This window comes from Leptonychotes weddellii, chromosome 12 (assembly GCF_054177405.1).
Source record: "Leptonychotes weddellii isolate Sample4059 chromosome 12, ASM5417740v2, whole genome shotgun sequence".
Taxonomy (NCBI): Eukaryota; Metazoa; Chordata; class Mammalia; order Carnivora; family Phocidae; genus Leptonychotes; species Leptonychotes weddellii.
The window spans coordinates 65,823,881-65,844,540 of record NC_138380.1 but is presented as its reverse complement, the minus strand read 5'-3'; the positions used below and the strand labels follow the sequence as shown (position 1 = coordinate 65,844,540).

The 20,660-nt window shown below is 41.3% G+C and overlaps 1 protein-coding gene and 1 long non-coding RNA gene across 8 annotated transcripts in view; both read left to right on the top strand.

The window, feature by feature from the left end:
- CDK14 (cyclin dependent kinase 14) overlaps positions 1 to 20,660 on the top strand; it is a 511,224-nt gene that overhangs the window by 364,124 nt on the left and 126,440 nt on the right. For all 7 annotated transcript variants that reach the window (XM_081800571.1, XM_081800565.1, XM_081800566.1 and 4 more), the window contains one exon: positions 3,534 to 3,597. In XM_081800571.1, coding sequence (XP_081656697.1) covers positions 3,534 to 3,597 — 64 coding nt within the window. The remainder of the gene's footprint in view (positions 1 to 3,533; positions 3,598 to 20,660) is intronic.
- Positions 16,365 to 20,412, top strand: LOC145716573 (uncharacterized). Its single transcript, XR_014139362.1, has 2 exons — positions 16,365 to 16,419; positions 16,636 to 20,412. It is a non-coding gene; the product is annotated as an uncharacterized LOC145716573 (long non-coding RNA).

Sequence of the window (20,660 nt, the reverse complement as noted above, 5' to 3'; positions counted from 1 at the left end):
ATATAAGTCTCATGAAACAATATGTATCTTCAACATGTATATTACCTTCTGATATTACCTGTTCTACTCATCTTTAGAAAAATCCTGATATGAACACTCTATGTGAAATTTACAATCCCCCAGGGGGTCATGTGACCTGTAGTCTGAGAAAACCTGAGAGAGATCAAGTGCAGTCCCCATTTATTCGTTCCCTGGCCCTAGCCTCCCCTTCCATAACCCAGCCAACAATCCAGTGACACTAAACTTCACGCTGTAACCCAGACACGGCATTCACTCATTCAGTCAACATGTACTGAGTGCATATTTTGTGTCAGGCTTATTTGGTGTAGGCACTGGGGATCTAAAGATATGAACACCACAGTCTCCACTCGGAGGTCTACGGTGCAGTGCAGAGACAGACCAGTAATCTAACAATTGTAAGGCCATGCGTCGGTCCTGTAGGAATCCTGTACAAAGCCCTCAGAGATTATGAGGATCACAGCGTGTAACTTGGACAAGAAAGTCTTTCGGGGAAGGGTGGCTCAGGAGCTGAAGCTAGAAAAAAAGTAGGAGTTAACCTGGCCAGTCGTGGGCAGGGCATTCCAGAAGAGGAAACCACTGTGAGAAGGTATGGGGGCATGAGCAGCAGGAGAATTTGGAGAACTGAAAGTATTTTGATATATCCCTTCCTTATAACCAGTGTTCTCTGCTGTCGCTACCCAGCCCCACCCCCATGCCCCTTTTCTGTATGTGGCCAGCTATTACTCAGTGTTCCCTCTGCCATGCAGCTGTTCTCCCCGGCCCCAGGGAATCTCAGGCACACCCCCACTTTGGGCTCTCAGCTCCTTCTCCCCATACTTCTGAGGAAGAACTTGTGTTGAAGGCAGCCCATCGCTGCCCCCCCATCTGCCTCAGAGTGGGAGCACCTCCAGGCATCTCATCCTTCCATCTTCTGTGATGAACACAATAAATGTTAGCCCAGTGAAGACATGGCCCAATAAAGGAACAGAGACGTACCAGCCATGGGCACAGGTGTCAGGTGAAGCTTCTTGAGTGACCTTGTAGAAGACGTTTTAACGTATCATAGCATGTCTGTCACTTTAAGACTGAAAGCCTCCTCAGATGTTACCAACCTGCCTATTTACAGACGTGGGACCACCTTCGAAAGGTGAAAGGTCGGTGGTGCTGTTTTCTTCTGCCCTGTTTTATTTGCAAAAGATTAGTTTTTACTTTTAGGGAATACCTCTTTTTCTAACCTATACATGTCCTGGTTGTGGAATGTCTTAGTCAATTAATAGAAATGAAAATCTGTCAGAGACAACGTACACCCAACTTTCTGCTGGGCACAAGTAGCCTGTCATCTCTAACCATGCATTTAACCCAGATTGCCTTCCCAAAAAGGCCTTCACAGGAAGAAAGGCTGATTTTTAATACTTCTTTTCCTTTGCCCACTTTCTACCCACATTGTATTTCTTGTGCAAATGGCCCAGGAGTTGTAGGCAGGACAATCTGAGGTGTGGAGTCTCATCAGTCGGCGTTACAATAACTCAGAACAGGACTTACGCATTTTCTATGCATTCTACTTACGCATTTCTTTGCATTTTGCTAACACAAACATTGTAGAGACGTGTATACCCTCAGGGTCACAGCCGTACCTTTACTAGGAGTGAGAGAACAAGGTTCAAGTTCCGGCTGGACTTTCTGTGGTTTATAAAACCTTCAGAGGGTCTGTGTCATATGTGATGGATTGACTGTGATCAAGTCGTGATTTTGAGCCGAAAGTTTCTCCCTTTAGTTGTTCAAGTCCTTCCCATCCTTCATGCAGATTTTAGTGGAAGCTCAAAGGGGAGCATTCCTCCAATGAGCTATGTGCGCTGCTCACGAGCCTGGTTGTCTCCCTGCCTTAAAATAATCATCGGAATTAGTGAAAAGAAGGGGGAAATGCCTTTTGCAGACACCGCAGTAACTCGTGTCAGTGTCTCCGTCTCCCTTCCTGTCTTACAACCCCCTTCCCCAGCCCTCTCCCTGTCTGCCCACCTCCCACCCAGCCCATCCATAGGGTTGCCTTCCTTGTGTAGATGTGCCTATTACTGTTACTGTTGATTGTGTTTGCAAAATTAATCGGTGACACTTGAAAAGAATTGTATTATCTGATCATCCCAGAACCCAGTGGGGAACCTCATCCATGTAGTTAATCCCGACTCACCAGAGTAGGAAGCCATGAGGGAGACACTCACTGCGTGTTTGCCCCTTGATATGAGGGCCCCTTCCCCCTAGTAAATAAATGCACAAATCATCAAAGCTCTGCATTTCCTTATTGGACAGCATTGCCTGCTAAAGCTCGGATAAAGTGAATTTGCTTAATTCCCTCCCGTGATATCTGCCATTTCTCCTCTTTTCCCAGCTTCTGGCTTTATCTCTTGCCCTTTCTCACCTGTTGCACTGTGCGTGTCGGTCCATCACAGTTTGAGTTACGCACGGCATGGGGCACCAGACTCTCCCATGTGGCCAGTGCCACCCTGACCTGAGCCTGTTTTCTAGGGGCACTTTGAATAATATCTAATACATAGTGCTTACTCCTGTCAGGTAGTGTTCTCACCACAAGGGAGAGGGGGGTGCTGTTATCACCCCCAGTTTACAAAGGAGGGAATTGAAAGCTCAGTTCAATGAGGAACCTCAGTGAGGTTATTTCTTGCCCATGGTCACATGACTAGTAAGTAGGAGAGCAAGGATTTGAACCCACGGAGTCTGTTTCCAGGGTCTGGGCTCTTAACCCTCCAGCTCCACTGTTCTCGACTGGTGAGTTACCATGACCACGGACTGTAACAGCAACCTCTGGTGGACCTGGGTGTTCACATGGGGCGAACCCAGTTCTATATGAGCTGCAGTTGCCCCTTAATTCCTTCAACCAGATCAAACATCGTGGTGGTAAAAAAAGAAATGGGGAAAGAAGGTGAAAATGTGGATGAAGAAAGGAAAGAGTGTAGAGGGAGGACAATATGGGGGGGGGGATGGGGAAATTCTAAGCCACATAAAGATGTTATCTGAAATGAGTGGTGTGGGTCATCGAGAATGAGCATCCCAAGCTGCTTGTCCTGCTTCTTTGAAACATCGTGATGCTGAGACAGAGGATGCGGGGGATGAAATGACAGAATGCATAGAACTGCTAAATGATGAGACATCTGATGCTGGAGTAGAGGACAAAAGCTCATGCAAGAATCATGAGGGACACATACATGCTTGATTCAGTTCCATGGAAATGACAGCTTATCGCTGGCATCCTAAGCCTACTTATTAAGTTTGGAGTTGACAAAATGCAGCAGATTTCACTGCCTGCATTCAGCTGCATGTGTTAAAACTCAGACATTCATCTTGGGTGGCTCTTTAGCTTTTAGTTTGGGGTTTGTTTTTGCTGAAATAAAATCCCTGGCACACGATCATGGAAAAAAAAATCCAGAGTTTCATCATATGCAGTGTACTGTTTTCTACACTGGAGAATTTTGAGTGCTTTGGAAATAATAAGTCTGTTTCCACAATTTCCTGCTCTCCACTAGGTTCTTGGAACACCAAATGAGGACACGTGGCCTGGAGTTCATTCTTTACCACATTTTAAGCCAGGTATGTTTCATTAATTACAAATAACTAAGTGCTTCCTATATACAGAGTGAATATATACATTTTCCCCCTCAGGCTTCTGTATTATACCTTGAAAAATTCTGGTTACTTGCTCTTGTATATTCTACCTATTAGCGGAGTTGTTCTTTGTTTTTACAATGTATTTGTCTGTAAAGATAGAATTAATGACATTCCTTATGAGAGGTTTTCACCATATGTATCTCATTTGAGTTGACTGGCTAATAACGTAACCTTAGTATCATCATCGGTTAGACTGGCATCCCTGTCTATAAAACAAAATTTAGATTAGGATACTATGGTCTATCTGTGTGACTTCTTTGAAACAATACTAGGAAAAGTATTACATTGTAAAAATGAAAACTTTACATTTTGATTTTTTTTAAAGCTAATGATATATATAGTCCATTAGTTTGAGTTTAAACATATAAAATGTCCTGCATGTCTGTCGTACAGCATGCCATCTTTTTTAATGTAAAATATTAAAACCTCTAAACTGGGAAATCTGAGAGAAAATGCAGACTTTTTAAAATAAGTTGTCACTTTTTCCTTCGCCAGTAGATGGCAATCAAGAAACTTTCAGTTTTAATAATTACACTTAGAAAAAGGATCTTAAATGTGGTAATTTAATTTTTATAGGAGAGATGAAAGGTTTGGAATTGGAAATTTAATAAAAATCAATGGAATGAATTATTGTAAAATCTCTCGTGGTTGATTTTTTTACACTCTGTTACAAAACATGGATTATAAAGTGTGGACCCACCATAAAATTACTGAAAGGGATTTTATGGAAGATCTAATAGCCCATTATTTTATGAGGGAAAAGAGCTATGAATAATTTCTGTTATGGGAGCCAAGTTTATTCTCTTGTTCCTCTTCCCCTCTTTTGGGGCACCATCAGGAATAAATTACCAATCCCAAAGAATGACTGAGTTGGGAAACTATTTTTATTCTCAGTATTTTTCTTCTGAGAGTGAGAATTCTTCTGTCCTCTTGGCTTGCCCCAAGGACTCTTTGTACTTTTACTGAAATTTTTAAGTAACTTCTATGTTCTGAAAGACTATAGAAACTTAACAAATTAAGATGGATTTTTTTTCTTCTTTTTTTAACCAAGCAAGAAGCGCCCTCTAATTGCTCCAGCTTTTCCTAATGGAGTCTGGGAACACAGCTCTTTGTAGATGTTCCAAATGTGGACTGTGAAAGGTTAGCTTCCCCATGTTAGTATCTAAAATCTTCAGTCCTAGGAAAATAAAATAGAGGAGACTACGAAAAGATTTTGAATAAATAAAGTTAGATGCAGAGAGGAGTAATTAAGACAGTCGTTTGGCCTCCCAAGGTTCTGCACCAGAAAAGATGGAGTCATATGTTTATTCTGGTGTGAACAGAATTAATCTCCATCAACAATATACAAAAGCATTTATTAAATGTGTTCTGCAAAGTCCTCTGATGTAGTGCAAGTCAAGCTAATAGATGGGGAACTTCATGAGATCAGGGACTGTGCATAGTTCATATTTTGGTGTTCAATAAATATTTGTTGCTCTGAACTAAAACAGATATTATTTATGTGACTTTTCCGGGATAAACATATATAAATTAGGCCATATATGTGTAAGTTATTTACTATTATGTATAAGTACCATTACAGACACTTAATACATAGAAGGTAACAGGGGACCAGAAGAATGATGTGTTTAGATGGTGAACAGCGTGGGTGCTGACAAACAAGAAAGATATTCCAGACGAAGCTTGGGGCTTGTAGGTAAGAGTAGACATGATAAATGTTTTTTGAGTTAGCTTGAGAGGTGCCAAGGGGAGACAAGGTAACAGACTGAGGCAAAGGAAGCAAATCTGAGTCCTTTCATGCAGCACTTAATCAGATCATCAGGGGAGTCCTCACCTCGGACCTCCTGAACCTCATCCTCCAGGGGGAGAAGATATTCATTCCCAAATGAGAAAAACAGCAGTGCTAGGGTCTGCCTGTCCCACTCCCACTCTGCACCTCCTTATTCTACCCCCAAAGGGTGCCTTAGAAAGTCTGAGGGAAAGTAAGAGAATCTGAACCTTAAGGACGTACTTTGTTTTGTTTTGTTTGATAGAGTTCATTTTTTAGAGCAGTTTTAGCCTCATAGCAAAGTTGAGCAGAAGGCACAGAGATTTCTCCTATACCCCTGCCCCAACACATGCACAGCCTCCCCATTATCAACATCTCCCACTACAGTGATACATGTTACAGTTTCATGAACCTAAACTGATGCCGCATTATCATCCATAGCTCATAGTATACGTTAGGGTTCGCTCTTGGTGTTGTATGTTCTGTGGGTTTGGACAAGTGTGTAATGGCATGCACCATCATAGTGTCCTACAGAGTAGTTTCACTGCCCTAAAAGATCTCCTGTGCTCTGCCTGTCATTCTTCTCTCCCCCACCCAACCCCTGGCAACCACTTTTTTTTTTTTATTGTCTCCATGGTTTTGCCGTTTCCAGAATGTCATAAAGTTGGAACCTACAGGGTGTTGCCTTTTCAGATTGACTTCTTTCACTTAGTAATATGGACTTAAGTTGCCTTCATGTTTCCTCATGGCTTGATAGCTGCTTTCTTCTTAATGCTAAATATTTCATTATTACGGTATATTACAGTTTATCCATTCACCTCCTGAGGGACATCTTGATTGTTTTAAGTTTTGGCAGCTATGAATAAAGTTGCCATAAACACTTGTGGGCAGGTTTTTGTGTGGACCTCAGCTTCCAACTCCTTTGGGCAAGTACCAAGGAGTATGATTGCTAGATCATACGTACTTTGCTTCATTTTTTAATAGCTAATAAATTTAAGCAATTCAAGATATCAAACAATATGAAAAAGGAGCATGGTGCAAAACCTCCCCAACCCTGTCTGCCATCTTCCCACTTCCTCAGAACCACTGCCCCCCCACCCCCCATTTTATTAGTTTCTTATGTTTCTTTCCTTTATGTAATTGTGGGAAATTATGAATATATATACTTTATATTTCCAGTATTAAACACAATTCTGGATCTTGCTTGTCTCATTAATGCATCCTGTGGGTCTTCTCATATCACTCTGTAGAGGAGGCCAGTGGGGCTTATAGCTGCATTGTCTTCCATTGTATGGATTTAAGCTATTCCCTACTTTTGGGCATTTGGGTTGTTTCCAGACTTTTGCTATTATAAATATCATAACCCTGTACACATATATACATGTCACATGTATGCAGGTATATGTGATGGATAGATTACCAGAAGTAGGATTAAAGAATCAACAAATATATACAATTATAACTTTGAACACTCTGTCAGATTGTCCAAAGGGACGGTGCCCATTGGCTGTGTTACCAGCAAACACATGAGAATGTTGCTTCTCCACTCCACAGGCTACAGCCAAACTTTCAGACTTTGCCAATCTGTTAGGTGACAAAAGGAATCTCAACACAATTTTTAATTTCATGCTCCTTTTTATGATGAGGTTGAGCATCTTTTTGTGTTTCAAGATCACTTTCATTTCCTTTTCTGGGAATAGTTAATATCTTTTGCCAGTTTACAGTTGAGTTATGTGTCATTTTCTTATCAATTTCTACAGTTCTTTATACGTTGAAGAAAGCAATTTTGAAAATAATCCTCACTCTCATATCTTACTTTTGTTGCTTAACTGAATAAATTTTGCCCTAAGAAAAAAAAAGCTATGGTGCTTGAGAACAATACAGTTTATATTTTTTAAAAGATCAGTTGTTATTAGAGATCTATGTATAAATCTACATATATGTACCTTTGAAGGGAAAACTGTTTCAAATGGATTATCTTATAGCTATGATCTAGGTAATGAATAAAGCTACAAAGCTAAGTCTCTTGGTTTTAACATACTGTAATCTAATTACCTACAAGGTCTTTTTAGTTGCTTTTTTTAATTAACTTATCCTTATAGTTAATTTCTATAGAATAAGTCCAGTGTATTTATTAATTCAACAATATTTATTGAGCACCATTTGTGTGGATAGGAAGTGGGGATGTTGCTGTGAACAAAACACACAAGATCCCTGATAGGTAGGAGAGACCTATAATACATAAAATATATAGTATATTAGGTGGTGATGAGTACTCTGGAGGAAAACAGAGCAAGAAATGTGATCAGGAAATGCCAGGGAAGGGGGCACTTCACAGTTTTAAATTGTAAATGTAATCAAGGAAGATCTCACTGAAAAGATGACATTTGATTCAAGGACATGAGAGAGAGAGAGAGAGTGAGCCGTGAAGTTATTTGCAGAATTTCCAGAGAGAACCGCAAATACAAAGGCCCTACAGTGGGAAGAGGAGGGTTTAAAATCAGGTCAGAGGTGACAGGCACTGTGCCAGCAGGAGTCCTTCATCTTTTACTCTGAACCAGACAGAAAGTACTGGAAGATTTTGAACAAGGTGGCACACGATCTGGGTTGCATTTTACTAAGATTACTCTGTCTCTTGTGCTGAGAATGGGGGGCCCAGGCCCAGGCAGGGAGACCCGCTCAGAGACTGGGACAGGAGTCCAGGAGAGAGATGATGAAATGAGTCATGAATAAAATGACTTTACCTTCTCAACTTCTCTGTTTTAACAGAGAACTTAACCTGGCTTTCCCTTGGAAAGTAGAGCAAAACTAGAGAAACATTTTTAAAACGATTGCCAAAAAATTAAAAGAACAACTAGATAACAACTGGGTCTTAGTCTTTACTATTTAGTCTGTATCCTCTTTTGCTCTTATATTTATGCTGACACCAGATTTCTTAACCTCATTCCTTAACCTTCTGTGGGAATTCGCTTACTCCCATAACAACCAGGCAGCTGAGACAGGCCGCCGCCGCGTAAAATAAATATATGTAACACACATATACACATACATGTGTGTGTGTTACATGGAATAAGGAGTCTAACTGTGGGAGGTGCTGCTTTTGCATCATTTTCTTCTGTTTGAATTTCTCTTTGAGGTAATGGGAAGTGGGTCTGGTTTTTTGAACCTGATTGCTTTCCCGTTTCTCTTCCTTCACCCTTGGGGTTTTGTGGTATATGGCCTCCCCCGACCCCGGTTTCTCTTTCTTACACTTCCTCCTGCCTCTCCCCCCACCCCTCTCTTATATCAGAGCATCTCCGTTTATCACCATGCTCAGGACGCTTGCTGTGGGCCAGCCTCAGAGGTGAGAGGTTATTCTTAGCGCTTCAGTAATTCTGTCACCTCTGATCAGATTCATCACAGGACAAGCCCTGTTCCCTAACAAAAAGTAAAAGTCCACTGTAAAATTAAGACAATTTTCCTTTCACTTGTTTCATAGTTACTCAGTAACGGGACACTTCTGCGTAATGCTCGGTGCCTCAGTTTCCCTCTGAGATAGTAAAACCCTTGCATGTGAATCCCAGCATCACTTTGTCCTGCCTGCTTCGCCCACAGCTACTTTACATCGACAGAGGCAACACGGCTTCTGTGTCCCCGGTGAAGTGATACTTGAAATTCTTTGTTATATAAGACAGACTTAGCATTAATATTTTCTAAAAAACACATCTTGCATACACATTTGATATGTTGTTTGGGCTTTGCAGAATTGTGGTCATTCCTAAATCAGGATAGAACATAGGTAGACATTGGAGGCTCTCCAGGCTGGTAGAATCGGGGCAGGTGACTGAGGATGCCGAGAAGACTGAAATTTCCTCCCGTCGAGGAAAACCCTTGGGGCTGGGAGCGGAAACACTGTTTTGGTTGTGCTGTAACTAAGCAAATTGAACATTAAAGCAGGAAGAAGCTTCAGGGGGTACCCAGTCCTGCTCTCTCCTTTGTCAGGTTAGGAACCCGAGGGCAGAGATGTTAAGGGGTTTCTCCAAAGTTAGTGTCAGAGGTGGGTTTCCATTCAGTGCTCTTTTTTTCCAGCATACATCATGAAAGATCATGCTATTGGACCTGAGCATGATTACTGTATCGCGATTTCTCACTGACCTTTTTCCAGTGAGCATTTTATTGACTGTTAGTCTATAAAGAAAATAACAGAAAACTAGAGAGGATCTGATCTCTGTATCTAGTGAACTACATAGAACCACAAATATCACTTTGTATTAAGTAGTTTGGCCTCAGGGTGCCTAGGTGGCTCAGTTGGTTAAGCATCAGACTCTTGATTTCCGCTCAGGTGGTGATCTCAGGGTCTTGATCTTAGGGTCGTGAGATCATGTCCCACGTCGGGCTTCATGCTGGGTATGGAGCCTGCTTAAGATTCTCTCTCTGCCTCTGCCCCTCCCCACTCTATACTCTCTCCCTCTCATAAATAAATAAACAAATAAATGTAGTTTGTCCTCAAGATAACATGTAGACTCCATGTATGATACTTTTATTCACCTCTTAAGTACTTCCAACAAAAAGGGGGCATTCAACAGCATTCCTTTAATGGTAGATTATCATTCAGGAGTTTAAAAAAGAAAGGCACTTTCAGGAAGAAAAAGATGTTGCTAGACCAGAAGCAATTAAAAGTAATAAAATTTAGACTAAAATAAATCTGGGTTCCCAAATCAAGCAAGAGAACAGAGCATTTCTAAAGTGATTATAGTATTCCTAAGAGAAAGTTATCTAATACAAGAGGCTGTTTGATTAAGGAAGATTTGATGAAAATAGAATGTTTTTCAATGAACGAAGTGAAATAAAAGTTTTCCATTGGAGGCAAATTGTAGAATGGTAGTATTTTAAACATTTTATGCCCAAAACTAAGCCCACAGACACATTGACCTTGAAGACAGCATTTAAATATGGACTTAGTTCCAAACAGAGAAAGACAAATACCATATGATTTCACCTAAATGTGGAGCCTGACCAGACAGGCAGTAGGCAGGGGACGGGTTAAATGGGTGATGGGTGTCGTATGGAAGTGATAGATCACTAAATTCTACACCCAAAACTAATATTACACTGTATGTTAACTAACTGGAATTTAAGTAAACACTTGAAAAAATAAATGAATAAATAAAAAGCAGAAGCAGACCCATAAATACAGAGAGCAGACTGATGGTTGCCAGAGGGATGGTGCGGGGAGGTGGGCAAAATGGGAGAAGGGGAGAGGGAGATACAGGCTTCTAGTTATGGAATGAGTAAGTCAGGGGGATCAAAGGTACAATAGGGACTATAGTCAATTGTAGTAGAATTGTTTGGGGACAGATGGTCGCCACGCTTGTGGTGAGCATACCATGAATGTATAGAGATGTTGAATTTTGTTGTCCACCTGAAACTAAGATAACATTGTGCATCAACTATATTTAAATAATTTTTTTTTGTTTTGTTTTTTTTAAAGATTTTATTTATTTGACAGAGAGAGACACACCGAGAGAGGGAACACAAGCAGGGGGAGTGAGAGAGGGAGAAACAGACTCCCAGCTGAGCAGGGAGCCTGAGTCGGTGCTCGATCCCAGGACCCTGGGATCATGACCTGAGCCGAAGGCAGACACTTAATGACTGAGCCACCCAGGCACCCCTAATTATACTTTAATAATTTTTTTAAAGAAAGGAAAAAAGAGTATGTGCAGAACACCAGAATAATAAAAAAGAAATTTAAGTTTAAAATTATAAAATAAAATATAGATAGATAAATATGGACTTACTTGTACTAAGGTTTTGTAATGAGGTGAAGAACTTCTCCTCAAGTCCTGCCTATTCCACAGGTCTGCCTGAGGCCCAGAACCTAGATCCAGACTTAATTCCGGAAGGAAGGTGTAAATTATTTCAGAAATAGGATGCTATGGTGATAACACCTTACATTTTATGTTATATTTTATTATTTACAGAGCACTTTAACATATCACCTCAATTGGTATTTAGAGTAACCCTGAGTTGTTATAACTTTGTCACTCTAAAACTGTTGTCCCATTTTACAGACAAGAAAGGCGCTCTCTCAAGGATGTAGCAGAGCCAAAACTCAATCCCAGGTCTCACAGTCCCTAGCCTGGTATTCTCACCCATGCCTGTGCCTGCCTTCAGATGGGTTTCCCTAACTGCAAACATAGGGGCATGAGGGAGAATTGTCAGGCTCTCCTCAGCTCTGCCTTGCAGCATCTTGGAAAAGATCTATACCTTCTTGCAGATACTAGTACCCCCTCCACCCCTTTAACCCCGTGCTTCCAATAAATTGTGAGCTCCAAAATGCCCCCTGTAGATGTTTACCTTCAGATGTGTGGTCCTTAGTACATATTGTGGGAATTACCCAGTTTCATGATTTGCAGCCCTAAGGAAGGTTGGACCCTTAGCCTTGCTTCACACTCTTGGCTTTTCCCCTGGTCATTAAGAAGGTGGTAGAAAAGCTGTGGAAGCAGCAGAAATTGTGTGGGATATTCAGTGCAGGAAGGCTGAAAGGAGGACATCTTCATGCCAAGATGGTGCCTTGTAGAGACCACACCTTCAGTCAGGGGACCCTTGTGGATGTGCAGAGAGCTCTTCCTTGCTCTTCCAGAAGAATCTTACGTCTCCACCCAGCTCAAAAAGTCCTGTGGAATTTAAATGAGATCATCTATTTTTTACATTCTCTTTATTGCTTTGTAATCACTTATATTCTACCTATTTTTAAGAAGATTTTGAGCTAGCTGTATAATTGATATAAAAGTGCTTTTAAACTGCTAAGGGCATGTAACTACAAAATAATATTTTGGACCATTTATAGTGTCCTCTGCCTGGTATTTCCTTTCCCACTCGCCCTTTATGCTTTATCTCAAGAATTGTTTTTTATGTCTTTTTTTTTTTTAATTGTTAGCAACTGTAATGATCATGGGTTGCATCTGGATATACAAGGGTGTAACTATGTGACGATTATAAAAATGGACTTTAAAAATTATTTTGCAAATATCTCACTCTTATCTCAGATTTTATTGCTAAAAACTGTGGGTCTGCCTGACCCAAGGCTTGGGACATTTAGACTCTTTCCACCCACCATCAACCACTACCTTCTCCGACTCTGTGGTTCCTCCTCCCATCAATAAATGCCATTCTGGTCAGATAGTGAAAAAGCCAGTTAATCAGTACATTTATGAATGAGGTGAACTTTACAGAGCAGAGGAAGCTTTAGCAAAGGTTAAATGTAAGAGGAAGGGCACAGTGCCTTCACTTTCGCACTCTCTGATTGAGGCGGTCATGCTGGGAGCTGTGAGCAGGAGAGAGCATGCCAACATGGAGAGGCCACATTCAGTCCGCAGTAACGTGATTCACATACTCTCATGGCTCGGATTCTCACTGAGGGCTCCACTAGGTACCAGGCAGCATTGTAGGTGCTGAAGACACAGTCGTGAGTAAAGCAGACAAACCTCTTTCCACGTGGAGCTTATGTGCTCAAGGAGAGACAGGAGACAGATTACAGGGCGGTGTGGCTGAAATAGTGTGACCACAAAGAGCCGCAGATGATTCAGAGGGGTGGGTTCTGGAAGGCCAAGGTGAGCAGTTAGGATTTTATTTGAAATTCGAGAAGAATCATTGAGCAGGGAAGGTTTTTGATCAAGGAAGGAAATTGATGTTTTATGTTTTCAGAAGGACCCGCTGGCTACAAAAAGTCATGGACCAATGGCAGAGATGGAAAGAGGCTTTCACCTCAAGTGTGAAGTCTTCTTGACTGGGAGTTTCTGTCTACAGCTCTGCGTTGAAAAGGGTCTATAATGGCAAGTCTGGACTTGGGGGAAATTATTGTCACACCAGTTAGCAGAGATGCCATAGACTTGGGGGACAGAGCTGACCAAGGATTTGATATGAAATAAGTCATAGAAGTGGCCAGTGCTATAAAATAAAATAAAAATAGGGGCGCCTGGGTGGCTTAGTTAGTTAAGCATCCGACTCTTAATTTCGGCTGGATCGTGAGATCGAGCCCCTCGTCCAGCTCCACGCTCAGCGCAGAGCTTGAGATTCTGTCTCCCTTTGCCCCTCCTGCACTGTGTGCACTCTAAATAAATTAATAAAATCTTAAAAAAAAAAAAAAACAGCCAAAAAGTTTGATAATCACTCAACACCGTAAAATAATAATTCTGTTCCTCCCCAGTAGGCAGACCTGTGGGAGGGAATATCTTTATGAATTGCAGAAACCCATTGCATTGCAAAGTGGGGACTCTGTACTGATTTTCTCTGTATCTGCTTGAAGAATTTCCCATGTACTTTCACTAGAGGGCATCAGTAATGACGGAGACTAGCAGAGTGTCTAGAAAATGCCAGAGAAAATGTAGTAAGATTACAATTTTAAGGAAAAATGAAGTTCTTCTGACTGCAAACTTAATCAAAACAGAACAAAATCCTAAGTAGGCTGGTTTCATTACTCTTCACTCTTGGAATTTTGTAAAAATTCAGTTGGGGCATTATCTACACCTCATTTCGCCAAGGTTGATATGGCATGCCAGTCACCAAATAAAAATTTCCCCGTCTCTTCAATAATCCTACTGCCCCCACCCCCCCAGAAAAGAACTAAAGTACTTGTATACTGTCCAGTGCATGTGATTTGGTTAAAATCATGTCTAAGAAAAGAATCAGAAATTCAGCCTAAGAGTGAGAACAGAATCAAACAAAGACATGGATAACTTTCAAGGTACTGAAAGAATCATCAACTCTTTAAAAATGGCATGCTTGAGTTGTTATATACCATTCACAGTACCATAAACCAGCCATACAGTTGTTATTGCTTTCTTTCACTTATAACATGATGTTTTCTATATCCTGCACACAGTGCCAGCAAATGTATAACTAGAAATCTGTGCATTGCAAAAGGTTCTCCATGTCTCCTGACCCTGAACTTTCAAACATATTTCCAAAAACTTTAAAAATCAAGATCTTAGGAAGGGGGATAGGGAATTGGAAGTTTAGATCTAAAACAAGACAAGTTGATTCCTGCGTTCAAGTTGGGTCTTGACCCCAGTACCTTGAGTAGTTAACTGTGTCCCCAGGGAAGGAGTGGGACCCCCACAGGCTTAAGCTTTGCACAATTAACCATCCTGAGCAGTAATTCCACACCACTGTGAGAGATTCATGACTAAGTGATTGAACCAAGGATAGGATGAAGGTGGGATTTTCTCTTCTCTGTCCCTGGGACTTTATAGGCACCCAGAGAATAGTGCTTATAATCTGAGAATTTGTGTACAATTTTCAGCATTTGAAAATTCTTAGAAACACAGAATAATGACTGAAAATTGAAGTGCTAGTTGGTTGGTGATGCTGTTTGCGTTGTATAGTTTTTGACTGTTTGCCAGATGCTTTCATGTAAATTACCTCAGGAGGTCCTCCTAAGAGGGCAGGTAGGCAGGAAGATGGATGTAGCTGAAGATCCGTGAGGAACTCCCTACAAGGTAGCACTGGGCCAGAACCACATGGAGCAGTCAGTTCCTCCGTGACAGGGCTTGAAACAAACCACCCCAAAGTCAGGCCAAACCCAGACAAGTATCTGTTAATTGCTCGAGCCTGTGTGGTGAGCTGGGTTGCAGCTGATCTTGTCTGGGTTCTGCAGGGTTCACCTTCAAGGTGATATAGGACAACTGAGGCACCCAAAGGTTTTGTTTTGTTTTTTTTAATTATGTCCAAGGTTACTAGAACTAGGAAGACGTGGTCTGGCATTTCTTATGAACACAAGACAGATTGTTCTCCTAGACCAAAGGTTAAGGCACTGACAGCCTGTGGAAAGGGTCCTGGTCTTACCACACATCTCGCATCCTCCTTGGAACGGCAGCTACGAAATAATGCTCTTCCTGTGACAAGAGACAGGAAGAGCACAATGCCACAGACGCATTTCAGACCCGCACTGTGTCAGTACCACTGACATCCATCGTTGACGCCAAATATCATATCCATGGGGCAGAGAAGGGAGGGTGGGGAGAGAGGTGAGAAGAAATATTTGCTGAATAATAATCTAAATCTCCCATGTTAGAGTTTATGACTTCTAGGCTTATCAGCTACTGCTGGCTAAAATAAGTGAATCTCACAGCCTTGATTTGTTTAAAATCATGTTGATTTAAAACACTTCTTTGGGCCATTATCATAGGGATCATGCAAGACAAATACACATGACTATGGAATAATAACTCCTTTGCTAGTATGAGGTGAAAGGAAAAATCTTGGTTTATTTTTGATGCAAGGAATATTTTACTCCCAAATGTTCAAGTAAGACATGATAAACTGACTACTATCAATTGGCTCAGTTTTAAGATCTGATGAAAGTTCCTTCACTTACGCTTGTCCTTGATACCGCACTGTCAGAACATCTTTGGAGCTAACAGACAATAATGTTGGCAGTGGAGATTATTAAGAAAGGACATAACTGTGTAGCTACACGGATGCTTTCACCCCCACAGCCAGCTTTGTAAATCCCACTAATAATCTCTTGATTATTCAAAAGGACAATTGCTATTCTCTCAAGGCTAATCCTTGCTCTCCACGAGTACATTAAAATCACCGACTTACATATGAGGAGTTAGAAGAGTATGGAAGTGTCTGTGATTTTTTTGTCATTTCTTTATTGCGTCAAGAGGGGCACTTTAGCTTGAGTATTTACTCTCCCTAGAGTGATACTGCTTTCAATGTACAGTATGTCTGCCTCATAGATGTATAACTTTACCATTACAAGATGGTCCGTTTTTCCAGCATATCAGTGATATGTGATAGTAGTAGTAGTAATAGCTAGCAGGTATTGAACGTTTACTGTGCATCAGACACTCTTATCAGCTCTTGAGGTGCCTTTCCTTATTGAACACTCACGGTAACTCTATGAGGTAGGTACTGCTATTATTCCCATCTGTGATATAGGACAACTGAGGCACCCAAAGATTTTTTTTTTTTTAATTATGTCCAAGGTGGGGCGCCTGGGTGGCTCAGTCGGTTGGGCGACTGCCTTCGGCTCAGGTCATGATCCTGGAGTCCTGGGATCGAGTCCCGCATCGGGCTCCCTGCTCAGCAGGGGGTCTGCTTCTCCCTCTGCCCTCTTCCCTCTCCCCTCTCGTGCTCTCTGTCTCTCATTCTCTCTCTCTCAAAAAAAAAAAAAAAAAAAAGTCTTTAAAATTATGTCCAAGGTTACTAGAACTGGGAAGACATGGTCTGGCATTTCCTATGAACACAAGACAGATTGTTCTCCTAGACAAAAGGTTAAGGCACTGACAGCCTGTGGAAAGTGCATTGGGAGTGGGGAGAGTGTGGCTTGTGTGCATGTTTTTTTAAGACTATTTTTTAGAGCACTTTTAGCTCTAAAAGCAAAACTGAGCAGAAGGTATAGAGATTGCACATACACACCCTGTGTGTGCACACAGTCCTAGCCTCCCTGGTATCAACATGCCCCACGAGAGTGGGACATCTTTCATAATTGCTAAACCTACATTGACACATCATTATAACCCAGAGTTCATAGTTTACATTAGAGTTTAGTCCTGGTAAACATGGTACCTTCTTGGATGTGGACAAATGTATAATGACATGTATTCACTATTACAGTATCATACAGAATAATTTCACAGCCCTGAGAAATCCTGTGTGCTCTGCCCACTCCTCCCTTCCTCCTCCCTAACCCTGGCATCCACCGATCTTTTTACTGTCTCTGTGGTTTTGCCTTTTCCAGAATGTCATCTCGTTGGAAGCGTGCATGTTTTATATTGCTGGTTAAAGGAGCTTTGTGATCTGTTGTGTTGCTGCTGGCTTTGTGCATTGTTGAGGTCAAACTTCAAGTCTCTTCCAACGGAGCCACAGAGGGGTCTCCTGGTGTAGTGGCGAAGAGCATGGACTCCACCTCCAGACTGGCTGGGTTCAAATCCCAGCTCTACCACATGTGAGCTGTGTGACATGGACAAGGTGCCCAGTGTCTCACGATCTTCGTTTCTCTATGTGTAAGATGGAGATGACTGTAGCCCGTCCCCCATAGTGTTGTCATGAGGACTAAAGTGAGTGCATATTTGCAAACTAATATACAGAAAATGTTTGCTAAATATCAATTAGGAGGCTTGGGTATCCCAGCTCTTTGGTAAGGAACAGTAGACTGGGAGCAGAGTTCTTGTTCAGCCTGTCTCACTAGCCTGCATCGTGGCCTCAGATGACTCAACCTTTCGAACCTCAGTTTACTCCTGTAAAATGAAGTGGTTAGACTCCCTGATTGCTCACAGTGCCTGTGAAGGTACTGAGCGCCCCCTTCCTGATCTCTTTCTCCCTTAGGGGGATCTAGATGGAGGGATGGGTGGGGACACATGGAAAGTGAGACACAAAAATCTTTCTTCTCCTTTCTTTTCTGGGTACTGTAAAGATATGTTATGGTTTGTGAACAGTACACTTTAGACTTGCAAGAATACCTGTGATTAAACTTTCCTAGAGAAAAACATCTCATGGGAAAGAGGAGCGTTCCATGACTTTTAGGTTGGATAGTTTGAAGACCTCGTTAGGGACTGTGCACTCACGAAGCCACAGTTGTATGCATGTCCGAAAAGCCAAGCCATCAGAAGTAAAAATATTTAATGAAATAGTAGAACGTTTGTTTCTAGAAGTTGCTCCGAGATTACTCATTTTAAAATGCCCACTGCTGGGAATTAAAAGATGATTTGCTGCATCCAGGGTAGATCAGGGTGCTTCAGTCTCCTGCTTGCATGTCTGAAGGTGGCCGCTGAGCATTTTGAGGTAGCCATCTGAGTGACAGCGTCAGGGCAGTGCAGTTCTGTTCAGCATTAATGTGTCATGTCAGAGCCTCTCGCTGATAACATTCAAGCTGTGCCAAATCACAGTCATTATGTATTTTGGGGCTATCAAGTGTCTTAAAGCTGTGAATTGCAGTTGTGCGAACATACGTATTATTTCTAAAATGCCTGTTTAGGTCGCTCTGCTTTTTTTGGAGTTGAGATATCTAACATCCCCATATTTTGGAACAAGTTTGACCCTCTCCATCTGGGGTAAACTCTCCTCTTCTGTACAGGAATTCTGCTTTACTTCTGTTGTAAAAATTATAGATGGTTTAAATCCAGCTTTTCTGTCTCGATCAGACTATCAACTGAAATGTTTACCACTGGCTTGGCTTTCCTAATAGAAGAAAGTGAAGTTTGCATGAAAATTCATGCGCATACTTGTCAATATAGTTTTCTTCTATTGAAGACCCGTTAGTATTGGTCCCATGATTTATTGTAGGCTGCTTATGACCATGTATGTTTTGTGCACTGCTGTAGATCCACAGTGCCTAGAACAGGGCCTGGCAAACAGTAGGCACCCGATAAATACTTGTAGAATAAATGAGAATGAATGAATACTCATGCCTCCTATCCTAAAGGATTTAAGGATATTTTACGTTACATGAACAAGTAATAAAAGTGATTGTTTGAAATCTCACCAGCATAATTCATAAGTGTGTTCGTTGTTCACCTTCTAAAGGACCAGCGCCTTTTGAACAAGTAATAAAAGTGATTGTTTGAAATCTCACCAGCATAATTCATAAGTGTGTTCGTTGTTCACCTTCTAAAGGACCAGTGCCTTTTGGCTTTCCTGAAACAATCCTGAGAAAGGCCTCAGGTTCACCACCTCTGCCAGGTGATAGGATGGCCACGGCTCTTTGCTGAAATTATTACTACTTTCTTACAAGCTCAGTAAGAAAGAGTAAATGGATTTGTTAAAATATAAAATAATCCTAAAATTTTTAAATTGTGAATATTTGAATATATTGTTGAGAGGAGTTAATTATCAAGCACATCTAACATTTCCTGTGGCATCTTGAACATGCTCATTTTTATATTGACTTATGAAATACTTGTTCCATGATATTATTTACGTTGGATGATATTAAACCTGTTTACAAAAGATACACTAAAGTCTTAGACTTTGTAAGATCTCACCTCTATTGCCACCCCTCCCAAAAAAAGAAAGAAAAGCGTTAGCTTACAAATCCTGATGTCACCTCTCAAGTTCTTTGAACATACTTGGGGTTTTTAATTGGTTGATTGATGTAACTGTTTACTCATATGTTTTCCTGTTATTGAATTTAGAAACACAGCAGTGTCCCAGAAGATACAAGCCAAAAAAAATTGGCGAGAAGGAAATGAGGGGGATAAAAATTGAAATTACTTTCCTGGTGTACAGAGTTCCTACCTATAAGCAAATGAGTACGTTCCAGTTTAGGTTTTCTCTTGATGTGGGTTAAAGTCTGCTTTCCTAACGCCTCAAGCCATTGCAGTTGAGCTCTTTTAATCTGGGAAACTGGAATGCATACCATTGTTCTCCACTTGTTTTCCCGTGGAATTTCAACGACCCGCAGCACAGAAGCATGGCGGTCTGAGGGAAAACCTTTCCAGTTCTCTGTCTCCGCTCCGCACTGCCCCCCCCCCAGCACGTGGCATAGCAAGTGATTTCTTCCGTGAGAGCCGTCCTCCCTGGCCTCCCTCTGCGTGTGATCATCCTCTGCTATGTCCCTGCCATAAGAGAAGGTGAAAACCAGCCTGCAGGTTTAAATTAATTGCACTCCTCAGTTATGCGCGGAGTTTAGCCAGTGCATTACATCACAACATTCTAAACTTCCAGTTTAAACATAATTGGGAAGAGCTGACATTAAAGTAGTCACTGACAGAGTAAACTTAAGCAGAACAGTCTAAAACACTCATATGCAAATAACTTGAATAATCTGATAAAATTATTCATAGGCCCTTAAATATTTTATTAAAGATACCTGTTACTGGTTCTGAGCCCTGGATTCCAGCACCTTTTTGTTTTTCAAACTTATATGCCTAATTACATTGTGTTTGTTCTAATGGAACATCACTTTTATTCGTAATGGAAATCGTTTTTTAAAATATAATTTTTTCATGGAGTCATAAATATGATGCATGTTCCTGGCCCCCCCCCCCCAAAAAAAAAAGGTAGAGCCTCCTCCATTTGAAATTGTGTACTTTGGCAGTTAAGATCTGGAAGATGCTGGATACAAGAGAGCAGCACCTGTGTTTTACTGGGGCTAGCGGCAGATATTTGAGTTTATCCTGTCTTCATTTGGAAAAGAAAGAGATGCACTTAGTGGCTCTGCCTCTGGGCTCCTGAGGAAAGGTGTCCGAATCCACACTGCAGTACCCTTCACTCTGTATTTGTAATT